The sequence below is a fragment of the Podarcis filfolensis genome, assembly GCF_964270895.1.
Source record: "Podarcis filfolensis genome assembly, chromosome: 1".
Lineage (NCBI taxonomy): Eukaryota > Metazoa > Chordata > Lepidosauria > Squamata > Lacertidae > Podarcis > Podarcis filfolensis.
In genome coordinates, this window is record NC_139604.1 from 77,414,008 (window position 1) to 77,438,556 (window position 24,549).

The 24,549-nt window shown below is 43.1% G+C and overlaps 1 protein-coding gene across 13 annotated transcripts in view; it reads right to left on the reverse strand.

Annotated features, from left to right (window-relative positions):
- NAV2 (neuron navigator 2) overlaps positions 1-24,549 on the reverse strand; it is a 523,517-nt gene that overhangs the window by 203,322 nt on the left and 295,646 nt on the right. For 3 of the 13 annotated variants that reach the window (XM_083593830.1, XM_083593829.1, XM_083593845.1), the window contains exon 1: positions 10,061-10,454. The exons of 7 other annotated variants lie outside the window; for them this stretch is intronic. In XM_083593830.1, coding sequence (XP_083449956.1) covers positions 10,061-10,111 — 51 coding nt within the window. In that variant the 5' untranslated portion in view covers positions 10,112-10,454. Of the gene's footprint in view, positions 1-10,060; positions 10,455-24,549 lie in introns of those variants that run through there. 3 more of the 13 variants (XM_083593843.1, XM_083593832.1, XM_083593831.1) reach the window with 3 other exon arrangements.

A 24,549-nucleotide genomic window follows, 5' to 3' on the forward strand; every position in this document is an offset into this window, starting at 1 on the left:
GTTGCTGAGTGAAAATGCTGCTTACAATTATGCAAATGTGTTTAGGATTGCCCTGCTTCCTTCTTGAAATGTTCTCAGTTTCTTCACTTGGCCTTTCCTTGGCAGATTCAAACAGATTAGAAAAACAAAGCAGGAAGGGTTATCTGATGCCTATTATATCCAGTTACATTAGTCATCATTCTTTTACTGATGTAATGGCAAAAGGTTAATCTAAAAAGGAGCAGGATGGATCTCGGGTTTCATACACGTACTAAGCTGGCCGCAAGGAGTGTTAAAATCCTTGTGTCAAGAGAATTCAGATCAAAAGTTATTTGCGGCAGTATCTTGCATTCAGAGCCTTAAAAACAACAACACCTGAACGGCACGTCATTCTCTGCAAATATACAACGCAGGCGGTAGCAAAGAGGTCATAGTAACCTTGCTGTGGTTATGATAAAAACAGAAGGTGTTGCTAAGAGACATGCAGCCTACGTGGAGTTTCTGATGGAGGGGGAGAAGTGTCAGATTTGGGGTTGTCAAAAATGTAGGTTGCTGGCATTACTTTCAATAGCTGTAAGGAGCCGGGGAGTTTACACCATGGTGCTAAGACAGCCTTCCAAGCACACATTCTAGGGTCAGGTCTGTGTTCTGACACCTGCATAAACAGGCTATTGTGAGGGAAATGGGAGCATGAAAATGCAATCCTGGGCTGGCAATCCTCCAGCAAGAGATTACATCTCAATGAAATCTATTATGCAGGCTGTTTGTGCAACAGCATTGTGGCTGAGTGTAAAAATTACAATGTCAGCCTTAGGGTGGTCACAGAAGAGAGGACTATTGTGGCAAGCAGAGCATTACCAACAGGAAAGGTCCAGGAAAAATTGCACCATCCCTTTTTAAGTACAGTTGCAACACTCGTCTTCTGTTTCCTTTTAGGTTGTTTGCACAGGTCACATTTAAGTCACTGTCAGATAGTTGTGCTGATGCCCACTGTTAGCATTGCAACATTTCTTGAATGAATGAATTTCTATTCTGCTTTTGTGCTAGATCCACAAAGCACTTACAATATTACTACGAGTTTGTGGGGGAGGCAAATTATCCTGAAAGTCCTGGGTACCAGATTCCCAACCCCCTAATTTCTAGACTTAGTAAATGTAGGAGATTACTAAATGCTTGAAGTCTTCACCTGGGTGCGAGGCAGCTTAGCAGTGTAAAAAGGCAGCCTGAATCAGCTTTCTGACCAGGAACTGCATGGTGAGAAGAACCATGGGCAATTGACACAAACGGTTACCCTGTGCTGAGCAGCAGAAAAGTGTGAGCCCCTCCTCCCATGAGGGGATGGTGATCAGAGGCCAGGTTTAGGATTTCAGTGTTTGATGATATAAGCTGGGAGGGGAAGTTCCAGGTGGGCAGTAGGTGGGGATGTAGGCTGGAGGAAAAACTGTGGCATTAAAAAAAAAAAGGTTTGAATATGGAGGGCAGGGGAAGAACTTTGGGCAGGCTGGCAAGTTGAAGGAGAGACACGGAGATGGCACTCGGGATGCCTTTGAATCCAATGCTACACTCCTGTAGGAATGCTGGGAACTCCAGCGGACTCAGGTGTAAATATGTGTAAATAAACCATATTTCACAAAGACACTACAGTCTCCACTGTGCCTCAATTCTGAGGGAAGCACAAACCCTGGTTACGTGCCAGGACCCCCTGGAATCTCGTGCACCACTTGGCAGAGATTGGGGTAGCCCATAACAATATATAAAAAGTGCTAAAATGCTTTCGGCTTGCCCCTCTGGGTATTTTTGAAAAAGTCCCACTAAGTTCAGTGGATCTTACTGCAAAGTAAGACCATATCACAGCCTTTATTGAAATACTACAGGCACCGTTGCTTTTAAGAACTCGCTGTACCTGGACGAGGGAAGAATTCTCATAGCCACTCCCCTGACAGTCAATTGACCCCGTCTCCCCTCAGTGCTTGTGACAATCTAAATTTGTGGCAAATGTATGCAATGCCTAAATCTATTGCCATAAGAAGAAGTTACCAGTCAACCCACATGTTACTTTTTGTCTCATGCCTAGCCAAATAGCAGCTTCCCTTCATCTAGCAAACCTGTTCATTGCTAGCATAGATTGCACAGCGGTGCTGGTGGGAGAGGAATATTGCATAAGTCATGTCAAACTTTAGATACTATTTATTGGACTTCTTATTCTCTTGTTGCTTAGAGAACTACTTAAAATAACTACATCCAAGCACATTCAGAGTCATTCTGCCCTTTTTTCTCCTTTCAAACATTTTTTTCTTAGAACATTCCTGTGGCAAAAAACCCCCACAATATCCTGGCCTCTTAGTGGAAGGTCATACATACAGTTTTGAATCAGTGCTGCCCTCCCTCATTCTTCTCCTAGCTGCAAGTGAATGAGATGGGGGCAAATCACATTAGAAGTTCTAACACTCCAAACAGTAGCCTGAAGAACTTTAAACAGGCAATAAATAAATACAAATCAAACTTGTTTTCCCACTAATTTTGATTAATGTTAACACACTCACTTGCCTTTGATCTTTGTTCTTTCCATGGTACTACTTGGCTTCTGAATATTGAATGAGTCACAGAGATGCTTTCTGTTACATTGATCTCAGACACAGACACCACACGCAAGTGATGTTGCATGCAAATCAAACCCATTCTGAGCCCACACAAATCCATAAAAGGGTTTTCTCCAGTTACACTTTAGCTTCCAAATCAGAAATAAGTCTTTTTTGGAAAACAGACTTTCCTGTTGGGATTTTAAGAAAGCTTCCTCCCTGTGCCCTCCTTCTATCATAATTCTAGAACTCAGGGGCACCCAAGGAAACAGAATGTTGGAAAGTTCAAGACAAAAGAAAGTACTAATTCACTTGCCACATAGATACAATGCTAAATTAGCGCAAGATGCAGATGGCCACCAACCTTCCAATGCTCAAAGCACACTTTTGCCAGTTGGGCTTTTTGCTGAGAGATCCCAGGCATTTGTCACTTTGAGATCTACCTGGGAACTATTACATACTCCTTCCCTGAGCATTGTATGTGTTTCTGAGAATGTGAAAAACATTCCACTCAACAATCTTCTAACATAAGGGTGTGTTTCAATCTATGCAATTGCTTACAGGTTGTTACTCCTGTGTACCATGTGGTTGTCAACAGTAAAGTGGAAGTCAAAAGCCCACTGAAACCAATGGAAAACATTTCCATGGAATAGCCTACTAATATGTGATATGCACATCAATATTCGTTGTGTTGTTATGAGGTGTTGTGTTGCCTCCCCAGGATGTTTTGTGGTTGATCTTGCAGTTGTTTTCAGGAATGTTTTCATCTGCTCTGTTGTTTTGTTGGATTGCTTATATTTCAGTTCAATTGTAACCTGCTCTGACATTGTAAGATGACGGTGGGGTAAAAATATACTTAATAAATAAAATTAAAAATTCCTTCCAGTAGCACCTTAGAGACCAACTAAGTTTGTTATTGGTATGAGCTTTCGTGTATTTTGTTTTGACTATGGCAGACCAACACGGCTACCTATCTGTTAATAAATAAAGCTATTATTGCTATTGTAATAGCTGTGGTGTTTTATTCAATGTTTGATGCATTCAGCCCTGTTAACCATTGATCATTCCTACAAAAGTGCACCTTACTAGGCTGGAATTAGTAGTGGATTGGAATCAGAAACAAATATTCCCTTGTTGAGAAACAGCAAAACATTCCCACAGTTGCAGGGGGTAGGGGGAAGGGAGCAGGCAAAACTCTACAGCGAAAGTGCTACAGAGTACGCAACTGATGGAGGGGGGGGGATGTTAACACTGAAGTGGCACTTCTGCAACAGAAGCAGTTCAGAGGTAAGCCACCTGTTCAGTTCCTGCCTGCCTCCCAATTCCCAACAGCAACCCTATAGAATTCTAGGGTTTATGCCAGTGTTGGATAAAGAGATTCTAGACATGAAGAGGAAAGCTTGCCGTGCTTATTTGCATGTCAATAAAAAAGAGTGCTTTTTCTTCAGCTCACAGCTAGCAGAGTCTTGGGAACAAACAGAAAGTGGGGGTCTCTCACTTCTGCCGCTGCCTTGATCTTTGCCAGAGTGAGGTTTCAATGGCAAAATAGTGGGTCAGTTTGCACATATTCCCATCATACTCTGTGGAGCATGCAGTGCTATTAGCAGTTGGGAAGTAAATGCAAGCAGTAATTGCATTTCAGAGAGAAACATAAATGTGGTGCTTTCTTGGAAAATAGCAGGTTATCAGTATGATTAAAGGTCAGGTCCCCTTTTAAAGGCATAAAAAGATCATTATGTTTGCCTTGTCTAGAATTTCACATAAACATTTTTTTCCATGCAAGGCTTATCTTCCTACATGTAAACTGATAGCAGATGGTAACATAAACCTTGATCATGTTTCAAAGGAAGCATGGGTTCTCTATAAAGGAATTGGATTAATCACTTCTGTATTTTAATTGTCTGATATTTGCCTTAATTGCACTTTTTTTAAAAAAAAGGGGGGAGCAAAATAAAAAACACAAAAAATATTAAAAGGGGGGGGGAGGAGAAGAAAGATTTACAATATTAATATGTAACAATATATTTCAGAAGCAGAAATAGTAACAGCATCACTAAAGCTGCTAGCAAGCAGCTTATATAGCAGCCAGAGTCAGAAAAGGCATGATACACAAGAACAAGCTGAGAATGAGAAAGAAATGGCACGTATATAAAATAAATAAGAGTTATGAAAGTGGGAGGTGGAGAGAGAGAGAGAGAGATAGGCTAACAAAGCTTAAAAAGGGGGCAAGCAAAATCGTAGAGGATAAGCCTATCAATGGCTATTAGTCATGATGGCATTATATGCAAGCATTGCATTCAGAGGCATTATGCCCCTGAATACTAGCTTCTGGGGAGCAATGCTGGGAGAGATCTGACTATGCAGTAGTAACCAATCACAGCTCCTGCAAAAGTGTGCTCTCTTTTCTGGAAGCTGATAGAGCCCAATCTAACAGTGGTGCAGAAGTGCATGTAAAAAAACGGCGGGGGGGGGGGGGGAGGGATAGTTCCACATGGCCATCCTCATGCTTCAGAAACTGAGTTACAGTTTCCTATGCATGGATAAGTGCACATTGCACTGGTGCCCTAACAGAGTCAACAACACAATCTAAGCAGTGCCATTTGCCATATGGAGCCTCACATGGGGACTCTTGGGGTTTTGTTTTAATACACAAAACCACTTCTGTATTGAGTTTCTGTGCTACACAAAGACAGTGAGAGAGGCTCATGCTCTAACCCTTTACTATTGCTTTGAGCATGGCGGCTAGCCTTTTGGACCAGAGAGATGCATTCAGGGTTGGCCAATCCTTCAAGGGCTATGAGTCAGTGCTTCTTATGGCCAAAACAGTTGTGACCACAAAACTTCCCTCTGCCCACCATGAATTCCTACTTATATATGCTTTTATACTATTGTTTTTCTGGTTTTATGTCATATTTTTGTTTTAATGATATTGTTTATTTTTGAAATGTTAAGCCATTTATAAATGTTTTAAGTAAATAAATGAATGTGCACACAGAAGTACACAAGTCACACTTGCAGACCACACATACATACTCTCCACATATACACTCACTCTCTCCTCCACACCTGCACAAAAACAGACATACATTCAGGTACACCTCACATGCATGCACACCCACCCACATGGGTGCATAAACATGCACATCCATACACACAGGAGGAAGATCAGAAATAGATGTGATGGAGAGAAAAATTATTCTTTCTTTGCTTCAATGATTGATGTTGAAAGAGTAGAGACAGTGATTTTTATCTCCCCATCACTGCTAAGTGGGGAGGAATATGTGATGAACCCGACCAAGTCTTGATTTTGATTCAGTAACTCATTCCATTTTTAGCCCTGTAGCCATTTAGAAAGATCAAGTCATAGTTGATGATGTACTTGTTAGCACCTGGAAACCTTTCTTGCAATGGGCAATCTCCAGGTGTTGAAAGGCTGATATAATCATCTACACATATATTTATATACCTTGTAAAATTCCTGTCCTCACAGCCCTTAGAGTAGAAAGAAGTGACAATTAAATATCATCTAATTGGAATCTTGCAATTAACAACAGCCCTCAGCACAATAAATAATTTCAGCATCTGTTTGGCTCGGAATGGAATATCCACAAAGTGTTAACCTCTGCTTTTCTCTCTATAGCAGTGTGGGTCAGCATGGGCCATGAAAGAGAATCAAGCCTATTACGGAAGCACAAGCTTCTCACCTGTTCATCATAACAATGCTAGAGGATGAGAGGGGTTGGGGAAACACACATGCACTCTGGCTTGCACATGCAATGCTAAACCATAGTTTAGCATTATAGGAGAACTAGGCCATCTCCAGGGAGGCTGGTCCATTAAGTCAAATTGAATGCTGCTTCACCAATCTCATTCTGTCTTCAGCCAGCCCCTTCTTGCCTGCCTAGCCCACAAGGTTGCCCTGCCAGCTTCCTCAATCTCAGTTTTGCCCTTGTGGAACCAAGAACGGAAGATGAGGTTGAAACTAGAAATAGTTTACTTTGGCTGCCTCTCATTGACTCTGGCTCCACCTTTTGTTGGTTCCATGCCTTGGTAGTTTTGCCCCCATCTTCCTCTGCAGAGTTCCACAGTGACGATACTGAGATTGAGGAGAAAGCTGATAGGCAGTGCTACCTCTTGGGTTGGTTATAAATAAGAAGGCAGGCAGCTGGGGGCTAACAGCAGGAAGACTAAGGTTGGTGAGGCAGCATCCCACTTGCCCCTGACGGACCAGCCTCCATTGATTTGTCATCCATGTTTGAGACATAACATCCAAACTTCTTGTTTTCAATAAAGCAGGCAGCTCATCTGTTGCAGCAGAAACAGAGGCATTCCACATAGCTTCAGCCTTATTCCCTGGACAAAATGACTACAAAAAATGCATACCGGGGGAGAAGAAATTCCCTGAGGACAGCCACTAAAATATTTAAGACATATAGTAAATCATCCAAGAGGAAAACCATGACATGCACACCAGGTGCAACAAAGTGTAGAAAGCATTTCTGTGCTCTTCTACATTCTGTGCTATCTGTAATAAAGCAAGAGAAAAGTGTTTACAACATATATAGAGCACTGCCACCATGAAAGGGGAGAGAAGGAAGCAATTAGGTTTCACGGAGTCCAATAAAACCACGACAAGCAGGCAGATTTGCCTACACAAGGCAGGAGTGGCTGTAAAGCCACTCAGAAGAAACTTCTGAGCGCTATTTGATCCATGAACCAGAACTACAATGCTGCTGCTGCTTTCTAAAGTGAACTGGCAGTCCTCACTAGCTGACTTTAGGATTGTCAGTGATGCTTATTGGGCTGATACATCATACAACATCATCAAACTTGGTCATTTTGGAGCCAAACTGGACATTGCACACAGATGCATGTAGCTTTCTTCCACCTTTTCTGAATGTTAAAATAAGATTTCAGATTTCCATCGGGACTAGAGGAATGGTGATGGGGAAGAGCGCTCTTAATCCTTTCCATGTAGCCCCTCTGCATCTCTTAGCCCATGGAAGAAAAGCAGCTTGGTAGGTGCCAGGGATTTGAGGAAAAGAGCCACTAGATCCATCCTATGAAGGGCTCCTACTTTTTGAGGGGAAATCCTAGCGGATACAGGTTCTCCCTTCATTCTAACACAATGATGACCAAAAAAAAAAAAAGCCACAGTATGTAAAATTATCTTTTCTATGCAAATGCATACAGAAGCTCTTTCAAGACATGGACCTGCAAAAGCTAAGAGGTAGTAAATTCCAACAGGCAGGGAAGAGAGGAGACTGATCCCAGCTCACCAGTAACAGAAAGAGAAAGGTAAGTCCAGCAAGCTCCCTCTAGTGGACATGAGACAAGCCTGGTGGGCAGCAGCGCTCAGTAAATAAACATCTGACCTCTGAAAGGCACAGATGTCACAACCATGAGCTGATGTGGGATATGGAACCCTGCCCAGGTCCATGTTACCTCCATTGCACTTTCTGGGCATTGGGCCTTTAGCCTATTATGTGTGGCTGTAAGCTTTCACTGCCAGAGCTTAGCACATCATTGAGCTAAATAAATATTAAACAGCATTAGTTGTATCTGATTATCACTAAAGCCCACAGAGGAGCCCATTGTACCTACTGGATTCTCTAAAGCCCATATAAAAGCCAGAGACAGTCAGTGTTTCTCAGATATCCTCAGCATTCATAGGTAATTTGTAAGCACAGCACTGTGCCGTGCTGTCTGTCCTGACAGAACCCTTTTTTTAAAGTCAGCAACCGTAATAAAGGAAAAATAATCACTGAATCACCTGAAGGAGTTTATGTCTATCTGGTAAATGCAAAGGAGCCGAAAATGGGTGGGAATTTTCTTGCTTGTCTCAATTTGCTTTAGATCTTTTTATATAATAAATACAAACCTATCAGTTATTCTAGACTTTGTATCTTAATTTTACCTCTGTGACCCCATGAGATATGATCTCACGGATCTGCTTGTTGAACCAAGTGTTCTTGGCTATTTGGCAAAATATCAAGTGCTAAAATTGCTGGCATACCCCACCTTACATTTTTAAAGCTTCTTTCCCCTCATTACTTTTTAAAGCTAGCTCAGTTTCCCCATGCATTTAGTTCCTCCTCTTTGTTTGGGAGGCCCACTCCAAAGTGGCTCAGATGTTTATGTTTGCAGAAAGGGCTTTTGCTACACCTGCGTAGCCCATTCTCTTAGCTTCCTGATTTCCGGAGCATAAAAAGGCAGGCTGCTGGAACAGGAGCCACCTCTCATCTCAACATGCCTGGCAACAGCTCAAGCCATGCTTGGGCAATCCCTGCGCTTAACATGCACCCTTTCCTGCCAATTCAAAAACAATAATAATTCAATTTTCTAAGAGGCACTCACGGATGCCAAATCGGAAACCATCCTGATCTCCCAACCAAGAATGGCTTTTGTATCCAGTAAGATCCTCCATAAACTGATTATGACTGCCCAAACAGTCCTTCAAATGTAAATAATTTTTAAAAAGATGGGAAGTAATTTTGAATGACAGCCATAGAAATATGGGTTTCAATTAATGCTCCACGCGAGTGATGCTCTTAAAGCACTTTCTCCACTACAGTACCAATTTCCCAGGCATACACTGGTTTGGGGCCCCTTGACACTTGGAACAAACCCTTGGTATTGAATTCTAAACTTCATAGGAAACATATTTAAAGTGAAATGTGCACAGGAGTGCAATTTCCATTGTTTAATATAATCCAATAGATGGATAAAGAATAACACTCTTTAAAAAGAGCAGTTGCTGGCTCAGGTTTGGAAGCAGATTTCCAAAAGCCGCTAATGTGCAGACTCCCTAAGTTTTTTAACCCACAGTTCCAATCTTGGCACGGGGAGTAATTGGAAAAGACAGGCAGACGTTTGGGTTTCCTGATCTCATTTGCGCTGGGGGAAATGGGAAACCCACAAACTTTCTCTTTGCAAACAAGGAGCTGCGGTTTCTTTTTAACTCTCTTGGGGAAATTAACGGGGAGGTTTTTTAAAAAAAACAACAACGAAGCGATCAGCAAACCCAGCGCCCAAATCCTGCGCTTGAGGAATCCTTATTACAGCAAAGGGCACTGAGGCAATCCAGAGAAGCAGGGAGGGAGGGAGGTAGAGGAGGAAGAAGCTGAAGAACAAAGTATAAGCACCATCGATTTCTATTTTTCTGCTTTGAAAGAAGCTTAAGCTAGGAAAGATCAAACTACAGGCGCAGCCATGCGTTGCAAGAAAGAGAGAGAGAGAGAGAGAGAGAGAGAGAGAGAGAGAGAGAGAGAGAGGAGGAGGAGGATCTGTGGGGAGATCGGCCTCTGCTTCTGCACTCCTGCTTTGCTTAACAGCTTTATTCTGAACGCTACGCCGCTTGGAGCCAAACTCCAGCAATGATGCCCAGAAAACGGCACACACAAAAATGCCATCCAAACGAAATGCCCAAGGCACATGGCGAGAGGGTCTCGAGCAGACTTCCTCTTCACGGTTATCACCAGCGTGCAATCGGAAATCCTTACCAACTTCATGGTCATGTTGTTCTGTTCCCAGCGCCATAGCATCACACTCATTTTCCTCGGCCAGCGCACCTGCCCAGAGGAGCCAGCACCCAGCCAGGCTACGCGTCCATCTCACGCGTGCTTCCAGTACCTTAACATCCAGCCGCTACAGAGAGCTTCATTCCCCTCTGTTGGGTTAAGGAAAGCCTCTCTCATCTTGACGGTGTTCTCTGCAAACTTAGCTCTCTAGTCGTGCACGGAGCTGAGCTAAGACCATGATGCATCAACTCCTCTCTCTTTCTCTTTCTCTCTCTCAAGCCAAATCAAACAACTCCTCAAATGAGCTGGACGAGGCAGCTGGGGCTGCAGGAGTGAAAGAAGGACAAGGAAGTCTCCCTCCCCGCTCCCCCCCCCCGCCGCCAACCACAAGCACTTCGCAGATTGGGCATTCCTGGTTCAATGGGCCGTTCATCGTTTCTGAAGAGAATCGCGTTTAACCCCTTCGGGGCGAGAGTTTGATCCGTGAACCGGGGAAGAATGGGAGCAGCGCGCAGAACAACGGGCCCGCATGCGAGGAGGGAGCGAGGGCAGGGCAGGCGAGGAGTTAAAACGCCCAGAATTGCTTGCTCCCTGCTTCAGCCGATTTTGCAAACGGAGCTGCCGATTTCAAGCGCAAATCTTCAGGTTTTGTGTTTGATTAAAGAAGAAGAAGAAACTAGGCTGGCATAAGCCATCAGCTGGAAAGGTAGCACGTGCTCTAGGGTGACCTGGTGCAATAGGACTTTTATTTTCCTCTCAAATTTGGGCAGGTGTACATCCAGGGGGAGCGGCACTGGACGACATTTTCTCTTTTACAAAACTGCAAGAGGAATCCTATCTCAGTCAAATCACAGAGGTGGAAAGGGAGCTCGAAGTCCAGCCCTCTGCCCATGCAGGGAATCAGTTGTTCCAGCATCCTTGGGACATATGAAGCTACTGGATGCTATCAGACATTGATCTACGCAGCAAACTCTCTCTGGCAATGGTTTTCTAGGGGTGCCATCAGGGATAGCAGTTTGGGGCAGAAGTTTGGGCCCCTCTCAGCAGGATAATCAAGAGGACCCTTAAATGCAGCAGAGCAGGCTTACACATTGTGAAACAGCCTGCCAGCCCACCCCAACCCATAGGGATGGCTGAGCTTTTTTTAGGATGGAGTGCAGGCAGAGCAGGGTTGGCGACCAGGTACACTTGCCCAAACTCTCGGAGGGCTAAGTAGGGACCAGCTGCTTTTTTGTTCTTTATTCTAACAAGACTCCCACCCTGGGCCTCAGACAAGCTCTGTACAGGCCTGAGGATAGGTGTTTCCTGGCCAGGAACTGCTGGTGGCAGGGGAGTGTCCTTGCAATGGGAAGAATAGAATTCTAGAGTTGGAAGGGACCATGAGGGTCATCTAGTCCAACCCCTGTAATGCAGAAATCTTTTGCAGAACATGGGGCTCGAACCTATGACTATGAAATTAAGAGTCTCATGCTCTACTGACTGAGTTATTGCTGGTGGTTCTCCTGACAGTGATAGCACAACCCCTCTGTTGTTTTTTTTTACATGCAAAGCAGACTTTGCAGTAATGACAGAAATTCTGAGATAATTTGCTTCCTTTTTAATATACATGCCCCCAATCTTGTTCCTTCTTTCAGGCAATGTTTCTTCCCACCTGCCTTCAACAGTGTTGTTGTTGTTTAGTCATTTAGTCGTGTCCAACTCTTCGTGACCCCATGGACCAGAGCACGCCAGGCACTCCTGTCTTCCACTGCCTCCCGCAGTTTGGTCAAACTCATGCTGGTAGCTTCAAGAACACTATCCAACCATCTGGTCCTCTGTCGTCCCCTTCTCCTTGTGCCCTACATCTTTCCCAATATCAGGGTCTTTTCCAGGGAGTCTTCTCTTCTCATGAGGTGGCCAAAGTATTGGAGCCTCAGCTTCAGGATCTGTCCTTCCAGTGAGCACTCAGGGCTGATTTCCTTAAGAATGGATAGGTTTGATCTTCTTGCAGTCCATGAGACTCTCAAGAGTCTCCTCCAGCACCACAATTCAAAAGCTGGAGGAGACTCTTGAGAGTCCCATGGACTGCAAGAAGATCAAACAGTTTAAGACAACCTAAAGGATGCTGCCACTGAGCCAGTTAAAGTTACACCACAACCAATGGTCAAGCGGCATGCACTGCTTCCATCTGTTAAGGGCCACATATCCTTGGGGAAATGCCAGCAGCTGCATGCCAGTGGTGGGTTAAACCAAGCCCAGCAGTGGGTGGGACACTCGCTTTCTCTATTCCTTCCTTCCAACACCTTTTTCTCTCTCTCTCTGATACATGCAACTCCCTCTGTCTTCCACCCCACTCAGCAGGCTACAGCTGTATGGACAAGTTGCTCTTGCCAGAACTGATTGCTTGCAATGGGCTTTTCTCCTTCCTCCTTCCACTGCTCCAACAGCTAGGGCTTTTCCTGTTCCTCCCCCCCTTTCCCCTTCTGTTATCCTCCCCACCCATATATGCACTGAAAATAAGCAGCGGGCCATTTATGGCCCATGGGTCAGTCACTCCTGCCCCAGGGGGATGCACACATTCCCATTCTTGTCAAACAGTCTTCTGGCCAGTTCAATAAGTTGTGACCAAGCATGTACGTGCAGATGAGGATGCACATCCACATCAGATGCAGGAAGGGAATCCTCCTTCCACATGTAGATCTGCCTTGTGGATTAGGCAGCTAGGTTCAGGACAGAAATCAGTATTGTACAGCCACCCACACTCACTCGCTAAACATCTGCCAATATCTGCAACTGGCTTCTGTGTATGTGCAGCCATTGGTAGGCACATATCTATATGCAATGTCATTGCAACACTGAACCGGGCTCCACTGAATTCACTAGGTACACGTTTTGATGGTGAATTGTCTGGATATTCGTGCCCATTCAGGGCCACTATCCACTGCTCACAACTAGAGTCTGATCAGAAGCTGCTATATCTAATAAAGATAAAGATATTGCCCAACTTTGGAATCCAGAGGGGGTTTTTTCCCTTATGGACCAACACAGCTACCCTTGGTTTTGAGGAGTTTGGGGTGGGTTTCTTTTTTATATTTAACATAGATTCTTCTGGGCTGATGGTAGTGCAGTATGCAGTCTAAGGTCACCACATCAGATATCCAATCAATGGAGTCTAAGGAAATTAAGGATATATCCAGCTAGCAGGTTTCTATGCTTTAGCCAAGCACTAATCCAGGAGCACGCAAAGCACATTCTCTTTCTTATCCCATAATATGCTATTGTACTTTTGAAAGGATTTTCTGATCTGCTTGGCAAGCAAAACTTTTGCCAGCCTCAGAGACCAACAAAGAAGTCAAAAGGTTTCCCTGAGCTACAGTTTTAAAGCAGATGAGGACAGACACCTGCACAGTTACATCAACCTTTAAATTCATCAGGTTCATTTGGCCATTATAGAACGAGCTTTTAATTCTTTCTCAAAGGTATAAAGGACTCTTCTTCATTTGCTTTTGTGGCAGCAAAATACCTTGCACTGCAAAACCTTCTGAACTAGCCGGAGTGAGTGCCCCGCTGAAAGGTCACCTCCAGGAGGTTGGAAATCCGAGGGAGAAGGTCGCAGCCTGTTGGCGGGCTTTGGAAATTAGATGCACAGTTTGCAGGGGGGTCAAAGGCAGCTACAATGAGCCAATGACAAATGAAAAGATAAATGAATATGAGGAGAGGGGGAGAGAACCTTGGATGTGAGGCCAAAGGGATTTCTACGGGAATTACATAAGTCTTCTTAAGCACAGTGCTCACGCAAACTGCCAGGCCCTTCAGAGCTTTCCTTTTAACTGAATTTAATTTGTCCCTTCCGTGCTGCTGCTGACCCAGTGGAAGCACTACACAGCCTGCCACTTAGGATGTTGTCACCCAGCTTCCCAACTGTGCCTCAAGGAGGTTCAGGCCAGAACGTGCAGCTCAGGGAAGGATATGGAAGAAGGCTCTGGGCCATATCTGTATTTTCAGTGCTTCCCTGTGGTTTTCAGCAGCTCCTTGAACTAAGTGGATGTGACCCAGGGTTGCTCTGACTTAGAGGGGAAGAATTAGAATGGCCTCCTAAACAGAAGCCAATTAAGATCCAATAGGGCCCAGCTGGCTGATCGACAACGAACCAATAAGCAGCTCTTATTTCCTCAATTATTTCACCATCCATTCATATAGCTTGCTTGCTCTCTTGTTTTCAGTCACATGATTCCTTACACACCTCCCTCCTGTCTTATTTTGTTTTCCTTACTGCCCCCTACTTCTGATAGCCCCAATACTCTTTCCCCCCAAACCACTGAAATGACTGCTGTTCCCCCTCCACAGCCTTTAGAACATAGGAACATAGTAAGAGATTATTGGGCCAGGCTAGTGGCCCATCTAGTCCAGCATCCCGTTCTCACAGTGACCCACCAGATGCCCTAAAGCAGGCTTGGCCAAGCTTGGCCCTCCAGCTGTTTTGGGATTACAACTCCCATCATCCCTAGCTCACAGGACCAGTGGTCAGGGATGATGGGAATTGTAGTCCCAAAACAGCTGGAGGGCCAAGTTTGGCCATGCCTGCTAAAGGGAAGCCTGCAAGCAGGACCTGAGCACAAGAGCACTCTCTCCCTTCTTGTGGTTTCCAGCAACTGGTATTCAGAGGCATTACTGTGCCCAGCTGTGGAGGCAGCGCGTAGCCATCATGGCTTGAAGTCATCAACAGCCTTATCCTCCGCGAATTTGCCCTCTGTCCTCTCTGACCCCTGTCACTCCTTCCTTTGCAATGATTGTGCTGCCGCCCCTGCCTCTCTTAACAGTGTTATTACTTAGCATTACAGTCTACCCACTTGAAGTCTACCCACTGTTATGGAGACCGGGTGTCAGCCCGCCCCACCGTCTCAGACAGTACTTCTGGTGATTTTGTTTGCTATATCAACTTGAATCTCTTGGAGCCTGCTCAAAACCCCACTCAGCTATGAAGTTCACTGGGTCCTTTACTCTTTCTTCTTCTTCTTTTTTACTTTCACTAGGTGACCTTGGGCCAGACACTATCTCTCAGCCTAACCTACCTTGCAGGGTTGTTGAGACCATAAAATGGAGGGCGAGGGATAACTATGTACACTGCTTTGATCTCCATAAAGAAAGGTGAGATATAAATGGAGTAAACAATTAAATGAATATGCCAAAAGGCCAAAAAGTTATTGGGGGCCCATGGTAGATTAACTGCTTTATCACTTCCACAATCATTTTCACCATTCCTTCAAAGCAGAACTTTTTCTACAATGATTTTCCAGAGATTCAATTCACAAATTCAGCTACAAGTCACCAAATGTTGGGTAATCTGTTCATGCATGGATGAACCATCCCATAACTTCTACATGGCAAACTCTAAGAATGCTTCTACAGTAACAGATTGTGACTATTATGCTGTACAATATACAAAGCATACAAGATATACATGTATTATATGTATACATGAAGTATACTAGAACTTCCTGAGTATGATAGAAAACACAGGGACTTTCATCAGCTTAGAAACACAAGAGAATGCAGCGTTACTAGAAAAAAATAAACCAGAAATCCTATTTTGTTCCCATCATTTTCTAAAATACAGCCCATTTTGGATACATTCATTTAATTCAGCTTTTTTGAACTCAAGATGTATTTTGCCTCCAGAAGAAATCCTGATAGCATTGCCAGGTGTAATTGACACTTGTTTCTTTCCTTTTTTAAAAAAATAAAAAAGCAGTAAGGCTTTGGAGTTTCTTTCATCCTCTTGCAGAACTTCCCTAATAAGGAGCTCCTTGAACAAAATGGAAGAGATAAGATTGGAAGTGGAGCTGGCAAAATCCTTGCTATGACCTTTTCCCTCCTCCCACAAGCAACCTTTAGACAGCTCATCCTCCAGTGCTGTGCGTTTGACTCCACAGAGACATGCTGCTCACACATTCTGCCTTAATTTAAAAGGGTAGGATGGCAAGGGCACATCCATACAATTCCTTTAAAAAAATAGCATTTATCAGGATTTCACAAACCCTTTTCTTGAAACTACTGACATTTAGCAAGGAAGGATGGAGGTGGGGGTGGCCAAGGAGCTTTTTACCAGTACATGAAATGCATGTCAGACTAAAAAGCTTGTTAGCAGCCCTAATGGGATGTTAATGGGCACTTAAGCATCCCAATTAATGTGCAAAATAATGCTCTTGTTATTCATTGATGATTCTTCAATGACACAGAAAACAGGTATGAGTCCTGCATTCAGCCCCCTAATGAATATAATTCTAGCTCCCAGGACACAAAGGATACTGTTGGGAAAACAAGAGGAAACAGATGTTGGGGAAGTTATGAATGAATTCAGAACACATAAACATTGTCAATACATCAGTTACTAGAGGGAAAGAAAAACCCATTAACTACTTACCCATTGTGTTGCCATGAAAAATATGCATAACAACAACTGGCTAGCTAGCATTTAAGCTTCTCCGTCATATTAGATTCATTACAATTACTCTGGCTTTTTATTTCTGAGTTCTCTAACTCAGTTACAACTATTCATTAATTAATGCATGAAGCCTACTAATAGAACACTTTACCATTTACACTTGCTGTTTTCTTGAGTTAATGCTGTTATAACATCAGGCCTAACCAAGCCAACTCAGAAATAAGCCCTGGTAATCTTTCCCCCCAGTTTGTTAGTGTTTAAAGTGCCATAAGGCTTTTTGTTGTTTTTACTGCAACAGCTACACATCTGGACTTTGTTCTGGAGTGACTTCACACATGTTTTCTGCATCTTGTAACTGCAATTTTATTGTGGTATGAGCCTTTGTAGACAAGAGCCTGTGTCATCAGATGCAGATAAATGCCAGGTTACAAAAGCTACTGCCTATAAAGCAAAATGTTTTTGCATGGGATTTTCTGATGGAAGTTTTCTGGAGAATAATGAATAAGATCACAGTGACAATTATTGATGCAATTGAAAATATAAAACTCTTCCCTCTACAGCAGAATCTATGGCCGAATCTTTTCAAAATAAAGATGTTTCCATCAGGATTTCCGATTTACTGTATATGCTGAATTGTATTTTTATTTTATCTATTCATAGAATTTGTTAGTTGCTTTATCCTGCCCAGGGCAGCCTAAAGCAACTTACAACCAATTAAACAGAGAGACAAAACCCCTCCCATTAGAACCTGGCGGGGGGGTTGTTGTCGTTTAGTCGTGTCCGACTCTTTGTGACCCCATGGACCAGAGTACGCCAGGCACACCTATCTTCCACTGCCTCCCGCAGTTTCCTACCTACTTCCAAAAGGCCACAGAGAGTTAAAGGCCAAAGGCCTAGTTATAGAGGGAAGTTTTTGCCTGGCAGCTGAAGATATTTAACAATGGCAACAGGAAAGCCTCTCTGGAGAGAGAGCATTCCACAAATGGGGAGCCACCGCAGAAAAGGCCCTTTTACATGTTGCCACCCTCTGGACCTCCCATGGATCCATACCCCTTAGAGAGAAGATACAAATCTATCTATCTATCTATCTATCTATCTATCTATCTATCTATCATCTATCTTCTATCGTCTATTTATTTATTTATTTATAAAAAAATGTTGCTTGACTGTAAGGGAAAAACTTCAAAGCAGTTTACCAAAAAAGATAAAACAATAAAATGATCACTAAGAAATTTACAACCATAATTTAAAACATAGGAAAGTTAAAACTGCAGCAGAATTAGCTGAAACAAATTAAACTTCATACAAACACCTAGGCAGACTTGTCTAAATAAGAAGGTTTTCAGCCTCTGCCAAAAAGAATACAGTGAGGGTGCCCACCTGAGATCAATAGGCAAGGAGTTCCAAAGTATCAGTGCTACCACACTAAACCATTGAGTTCTTACAGATGCAATGCTTAAGATATTAATATTTGTATTTTAATCCACTACATGCATATTAAGCCAATATTAAGCCAATGGGCCAATTTTATTCTTGTTGTTTTTCTGTTGGTTACTATTTGTTGTTTGTGAAACATCTTGGTATTTCTTTAAGCTAATAACAATAACAACAATGGACAGAATTCAATGTAGTCCTAAGTGGAGTATGCATACATGGAACAAGGTCTGCTCATGTGACTGGGTATTCCTCCTTCTCATCACCCTGTACACCCCCTAAATCTGTAATGGGGTTTCTTCCAAGCAGATTTAGGGAGTGCAGGGGATGAAGGGTGAGGGGGGGGGGAAGTCCCATTGTGAAAGTGAATTTCCCTCCCTATGAAACTACACTTGGTCCCTCCAACGACTTTCTGGCATCAACTAAAGACATACCTGTTTACTCAGGTTTTGGGGTGATAAAAATGATAAAGACCCTCAGATTGCATGATGGAAATGGTTTGGACTGATATATATGATATTTAGTTTTTACATGTTTTGATTTTCGTTAACTGCTTGCATTTTATGTGATTGTGCTGTATACCAGCTTAAGTTCCCAGGGCAGAAAAGGCAGTCTAAAAATAAAATATTACAACACAGCACATGACCCCCAACAAAATCTGTATGACAGAGAAAAAAGCTTAACTGATGACATGCATTCTTTATTTCTCTTGCAGAAGAGGACAAGTGGTGCTTGCTAATCCTTTTCAGGAAGTTGAAAAATCTCTCTTGGTTTCCCTAATAGTGCTTCCTGGATCAATATGCCCAGAAGCAATGACTGAAGAAGATATAATTGATCATGTTGATTTTGAGGAGTGGCTAAGTAAGACTTGCCACCTGCTTCAGAGGGACACACAGGAACACATCTGAGGATGGATTTTACATGCAATAAAATTGAGTTCAATGCAAATAAATTATTTATCAAATTATTTATCATTTGAACAACATTTTAAACTGTAACAATGAATATTAATTTGCAGGATGTTTTGAAGCAAGAAGTAGGGTGGATAAAATGAAATGAAAGTCCAACTCATTTTTTTTTTACAGGCCAAGAATCTAACATACATACCTTGTATAACTAAGAAAGAGATGAGATTGTGTGAAATATTGGCAAGTTTGAGTGCAAATGTTGTAGTGAACCTAAGCAGTGACAAGAAAGCAGCTGTGGAAATGGATGCCCTTGTATATTGACAAAGCTTCTGTGGCTGCTTCATCAGCCCTTGAAAACCAAAGGCCACTTCTAATGAGTCAACAGTATTGCACATTTGCTTTTATGTTCCATCATGACTGCATCAGATTGTGTTGCTTTGATGGATTTACAGCCCTATCCATTTATTTTTGGCTGTTTATTACAGCATTATCTTTGAAAGCATTCAGGGTTTCCCTGCCCTTATTATGCAGCAGTGACTCACCAGATTTACTGAGGCTTATCATTCAATGATCCCTGGGATGACATCAGCATCCCCAAAGCTGGACAGTTCCACTCACTTCAAAGATTTTTCTCCCTTGCTCCTCTCCCACCACCTCCCATGCTCAGAGAGATTACTCAGAGTAGCTGCTAAATTACAGTGTATTATTCACACAGTTTTCTCAGTAGTTTGGAGCAGCTCTTCATGGAGCTTCATATTTTTCCCATCCCAAATCATAATGAGGCTAAGACTCCAAGAGGAGCAAAAAAGTTCTGGTTTGGAGAGATTTAATCTATGCACATTCTAATAAAGCAGCTGCCTCAAAATACTTGAGTGTATGGAGAATATAAATTCTGGGGCTGAGATTTCAGTTGGCGCATGAGAATTTTAAGTGCCAAACTGAAGAGTGAGGGGCAGGTGGCATATCATCTGATTGTCTTGCAGCTTTGGGGCACTGTCAGGATCTGGTTTGGGTCAGCAAGCTCTGATGGAGGAGGAGGTAGAAGAAGCAGAAGAGGGCTGAATTGTGGGAACCTGGGTTGGAGGAGTGTGGGGCCTCCCCTTTCCATCCCAACTTCATTTGGAAGGGGAAACAGGGATGCCAGCTATCCCCTTTGATCTTCTGCAGATAGGAGAACCTCAATGGAGGCTGGGGAGGGATTTGATCAGCTAAGGAGGAGGCTGAGCAGGAGATGACAGTGACTGAGCAGGAGGGTACAGTCTTGTCACATAGAACAGCATCCACCCAACCCAACAAAGAATGTGCTTGCAATCTCAATATTCCTACACATGGGTGTAGCTGGGGGGGCAGCTCCCCCCAATCCACAAAAATTATTGAAAAGCATTGAAAGTACTCAAATAACTGAGGTTCTGTCCCTCTAGCAGAAACCTTTGGCTACCCCTTACAAAAATCCTGGCTATGCCCACGTTCCCAGAAAATGAGAAAGTCTTATGAAGGAGTATCCCATGTCTTGTCTTTAAAAGCTTGATTGGAGGGATGGAGAAACTCATTGGGACATCTTCACTACCTCTATCCAGTTATGAACTTCTTGCCGTACTCCTGAACTTCTGAACTGTGACTCCTGTGCCCTGTGTCTGCTGCTGAGTCTGTACTGTTACCTGCCTGAAATAATATCTCTCTCTTATTTAGAAGTAAAAGTCTCTGACTGTGCATGTTGGGTGGAGGCCAGGTCATTCATATCTTTTTGACAATTATGTCATGATTTATAGCCTCATTTATTACAATGTGATTTAAGTGCAACTATCTCTCTCTGGATTTGGACCTTATTGCATAAAGCCCATGATATAATTAACAAAGTGAAAAATGCTTTAAAAGAAAAAGAAAGTTTTGTATTCTATGGCTCTGATCCAAAGAGTTTCCTGGATGAGTGGAAAACACTTCCTGCTTGTATAATGGTGAGTTACTGATTCCACTGATTTTCTTGTCTAGTGGGAGTCCCTCTCTGTGTGCTACTTCCCACACCATTCTGGACAGTGTCCTGAGTACCAGGAGCTGCTTTTCAGTTTGGGCACATGAAGATGCAGGGCCAGGAATTCACCTGTTTCTCGATGAATTCTAGCCAAAGTAATTAAGCAAAATCATCTCTCTCTCTCTCTTTTTCTTATTATGATCTAGACAGTTTTAGAACGGATTATTATGATTTACCTGTTGGGTGGGGGTTCACTTTATTTATGCACAACTTTTATCAGGATTATTTCAGAAGTCAGCATTGCAACTTCCTGCTTACATTTGATGAAATGAAATATTACTTTGTTGGCTACAGAGCTTTTAGAGATGCCTTTCATGAATTATCTCCAAATGTCACTGACAGACCTCTATGGAGAGAGAGACAGTGCAATGAACTCTTCTTATTCCCATTTCTGCTCAGGTTAGACCATTTAATTCTGAAAACTGGTTGCAACCTCATTAGCCTGATTTTAAAAAACCCCAAACCCAGCAACCTTGAGTTAAAATAGTCTTGAAAGCAATATCACTTTCCCCTTTCTGAAACAATTTGTTCAATTACCCGATTATCGCCTCCTCTTCATTTTCCTTTACTTTGATTATATTCTGGCATGGTGAAGCAATTAAGTCCTGGCAAGACTGGAGAGGTTTTAGGTTACAGTGTTAAAGCAGTTTCAAACTGTATAAGCTGCCCATGACCTTCCGAGAAGAAACTTTACACATAGAAGCCTACCTCTGAAATAATGATTTAGAATGAAACTAACAGGAAAAATGACAGGAATGTTTTCAAAGGGGAAAGTGAGGTGTGGTCAAGCAGGGCAGCCAACACAGACCTGCTCAAAGATCATTGCACTGGAGACATAAGTTGCAGGATGAAGACTGAAGTATGGCATAGTTTCCATCCAAAAACAGCAAGCAAAACCGAAATAGCTTATCTTTTATAGAAAGGGCACACTGCACACTATCTGTATATCTAGTCTTGAACATATTTTAACTTTTAATATTTAGTAGTCTAAAGTAGTAGCCCAAGAAAGGATTACATAAAGCTGGTACATGCAGGCTAGATTTCCTATGTGCCTTTAATGCTTGCTTTAGGGTGGAGAACTTTGGCAGGCACATCTTCTCATCTAACTGATCTTTAAGAACATTCCCTTTTTTCTGGGAATACATTACAGCAGGACTTCGGGGGTTCTCTTCTGATTGCAACATCCCCTTGCTGCATGAAGAGGTCCAGCTCCAAGGGCCTTCTGGCAGTTCCCTCACTGCGAGAAGTGAGGTTACAGGGAATCAGGCCGAGGGCCTTCTTGGAAGTGGCGCCTCTCCTGTGAAACGTCCTCCCATCAGATGTCTAAACCACTTTTAGAAGAGACCTGAAGGCAGCAATGTATCGGGAAATATTTAAAGTCTGATGTGTTACAATTCTTTATACCGTATTTTTCGCCCTATAGGACGCACCGGGTGCCCATAGGACGCACCTAGTTTTTTTTGGGGGGGGGAATAAAGAAAAAAAATTATCCCCCCCCCAGCCGTGGGAACTCCCGCAGGGCTCCCTAGGCTGCAGATATCTGCCCAAAGCGTGGGGCGCTCCGCTTCAGCGCGCCCCTGTGCTCCGGGCAGCAGGCTGCTATCCGCAGCCTAGGGAGCCCTGCGGGAACTCCCGCGGGCTCCCCAGGCTTGCTGATAGCTTCCTGAAGTCTGGAGAGCGAGAGGGGTCGGTGCGCACCGACCCCTCTCGCTCTCCAAACTTCAGCGAAAGCCTGCATTCGCCCCATAGGATGCACACAGATTTCCCCTTCATTTTTGGAGGGGAAAAAGTGCGTCCTATAGGGCGAAAAATACGGTATGCTGTAAGCTGCCCAGAGTGGCTGGAGAAACTTCTTCTTCTTCTACTACTACTACTATTAATATGTTACAACATTTGATCCCTATATTACTTTGACTATAACATCTGTCAGCAACCTCTACTGCAAATGTTTGTTTTGCAATTGCTACAATAGATGTGTTTCTTATAATATCAAATGTACTCCTAACACATTTTAATAACTGTTCTAATTCCAATTATGCATGAAGAGAACTGTCCCCCCTTCTTTTTCCGTCTCTAAAATTTCTCTGTCTCAAATAAAATCTTGTTGAGTTCCCTACCCCTCCATTAACCTGGTGCACCCTGGATTTTGCTTGTGGCCAGACCCATGGAAGGGAAAGGGCTATTACAGGCTGCCCTGGAATATAAAAGAAAAGGCACACAAAAGGTCAAAAGATGGTTTAAGAGCCCCAGGAGGTACCTCCTGGTAGAGCAAAGATTGCAAGGTGGTGCATTCCTTGTAATAAAACAAGAAAATTCAACAAAGATACAAAATTGAGATAAATGGCTTTTACAAGGTTTGGCTGGAAGCAAATGCAGCTCTTTTTGCTTCAGTTACCAAAAAAAAGTAGAGCCTGCAACCACTCATTTTTTCATCGAAATTACAAATTGGGAGGAAATGACTGTATCCTTGATGATCGTGATAAAAGCAACTCAGCAAAAAGAAATGAGTAAACGTTCTTTTTAATAAATCCATAATAGTGCTTTTGAGACTGCAATCTAGAACACTTGGATAGAGAACAAGCCCCACTGAACGCAGCAGGACTTACCATACTTCTGAGTAAACAACATGCATAGGCTTGTATTGTACATGCCTACACAACCTTGTTAACTGACTGCATTTGCATGCAATGATGAACGATTGGTTTATTATTCCTGAGCCTCGGGCTCAGGCTCTTTCCCTTCCCATCTCTTCCTTCGAAGTGGCTGCAAGGAGATCAGAAGCTAGAAGGAAGAGATCAGAGAGTGTACTCAGTTGTGACACTCTGACTGTGGAATGCCTCCATCTCACCAATTTGATGGGCATCAACTCTGATGGGTTAAATAGGAGGGGGGACAACATCTCCTCATTGGACTTCTCAATTCATTATATTTGCTGCTGAGTTTTAATGTTATGATTGGTTTATATATATTGGCTTATTTTTTATTATATTTTGCTGTGCCTGTATAAATATTTGGGGGAAGCCCCCACCTCCAGCAATGAATTGGGTTAGGCTGAAGGTCAGATCTCTCTTCTCAGTCTGCAGAGATAGAGCAAAAAAATGCTGAAGGGGAGGGACCAGCTTGATGAGGAATCAGAAAGAGTGAAGCAGGGGAGTGGGCAGAAGGAGAGAGGATTCTTCCATCCCGCTTGCAGAGCCAGCAGTTTGTGGGAGCTGACAGGAGGAGGTGGAGCCCTTTAAAGCAGCACCCGAAGAAAGATGTAAGGAGAAATGGGATTTGGAGGGCACAAGAAATAAGAAGGCAACAAGCAATTGAGATATTGGAGACAGGGTCTGGGACAAAAAGATTGGGAGAATATAAGGAAAGCAGGGGTTGGAAGCAGGCTAAAGGACAAGGCTGGGGAGTCCTGTGATAAAAAGGGAGCCTGCACTCTTACAGTGATGGCCCCCACCCAGTAAATTCTGAAGTATATTGGCACTCTGAAGATCCTCCGGCGGTTCGGAGGTGGTGGAGAAACAGAATGAGTATAAAACCCACTTTTCATTATTTTTAAATGAACTGAGCTACAAATGCCTTAAATATAATTAAATTGTTGAATTAAAAAACAGTAAGTTCATTGTTATGTACCAACTTTAAACCAGGAAAGGGGAGTCTGTGGCCTTCCAGGTGTGGCTGA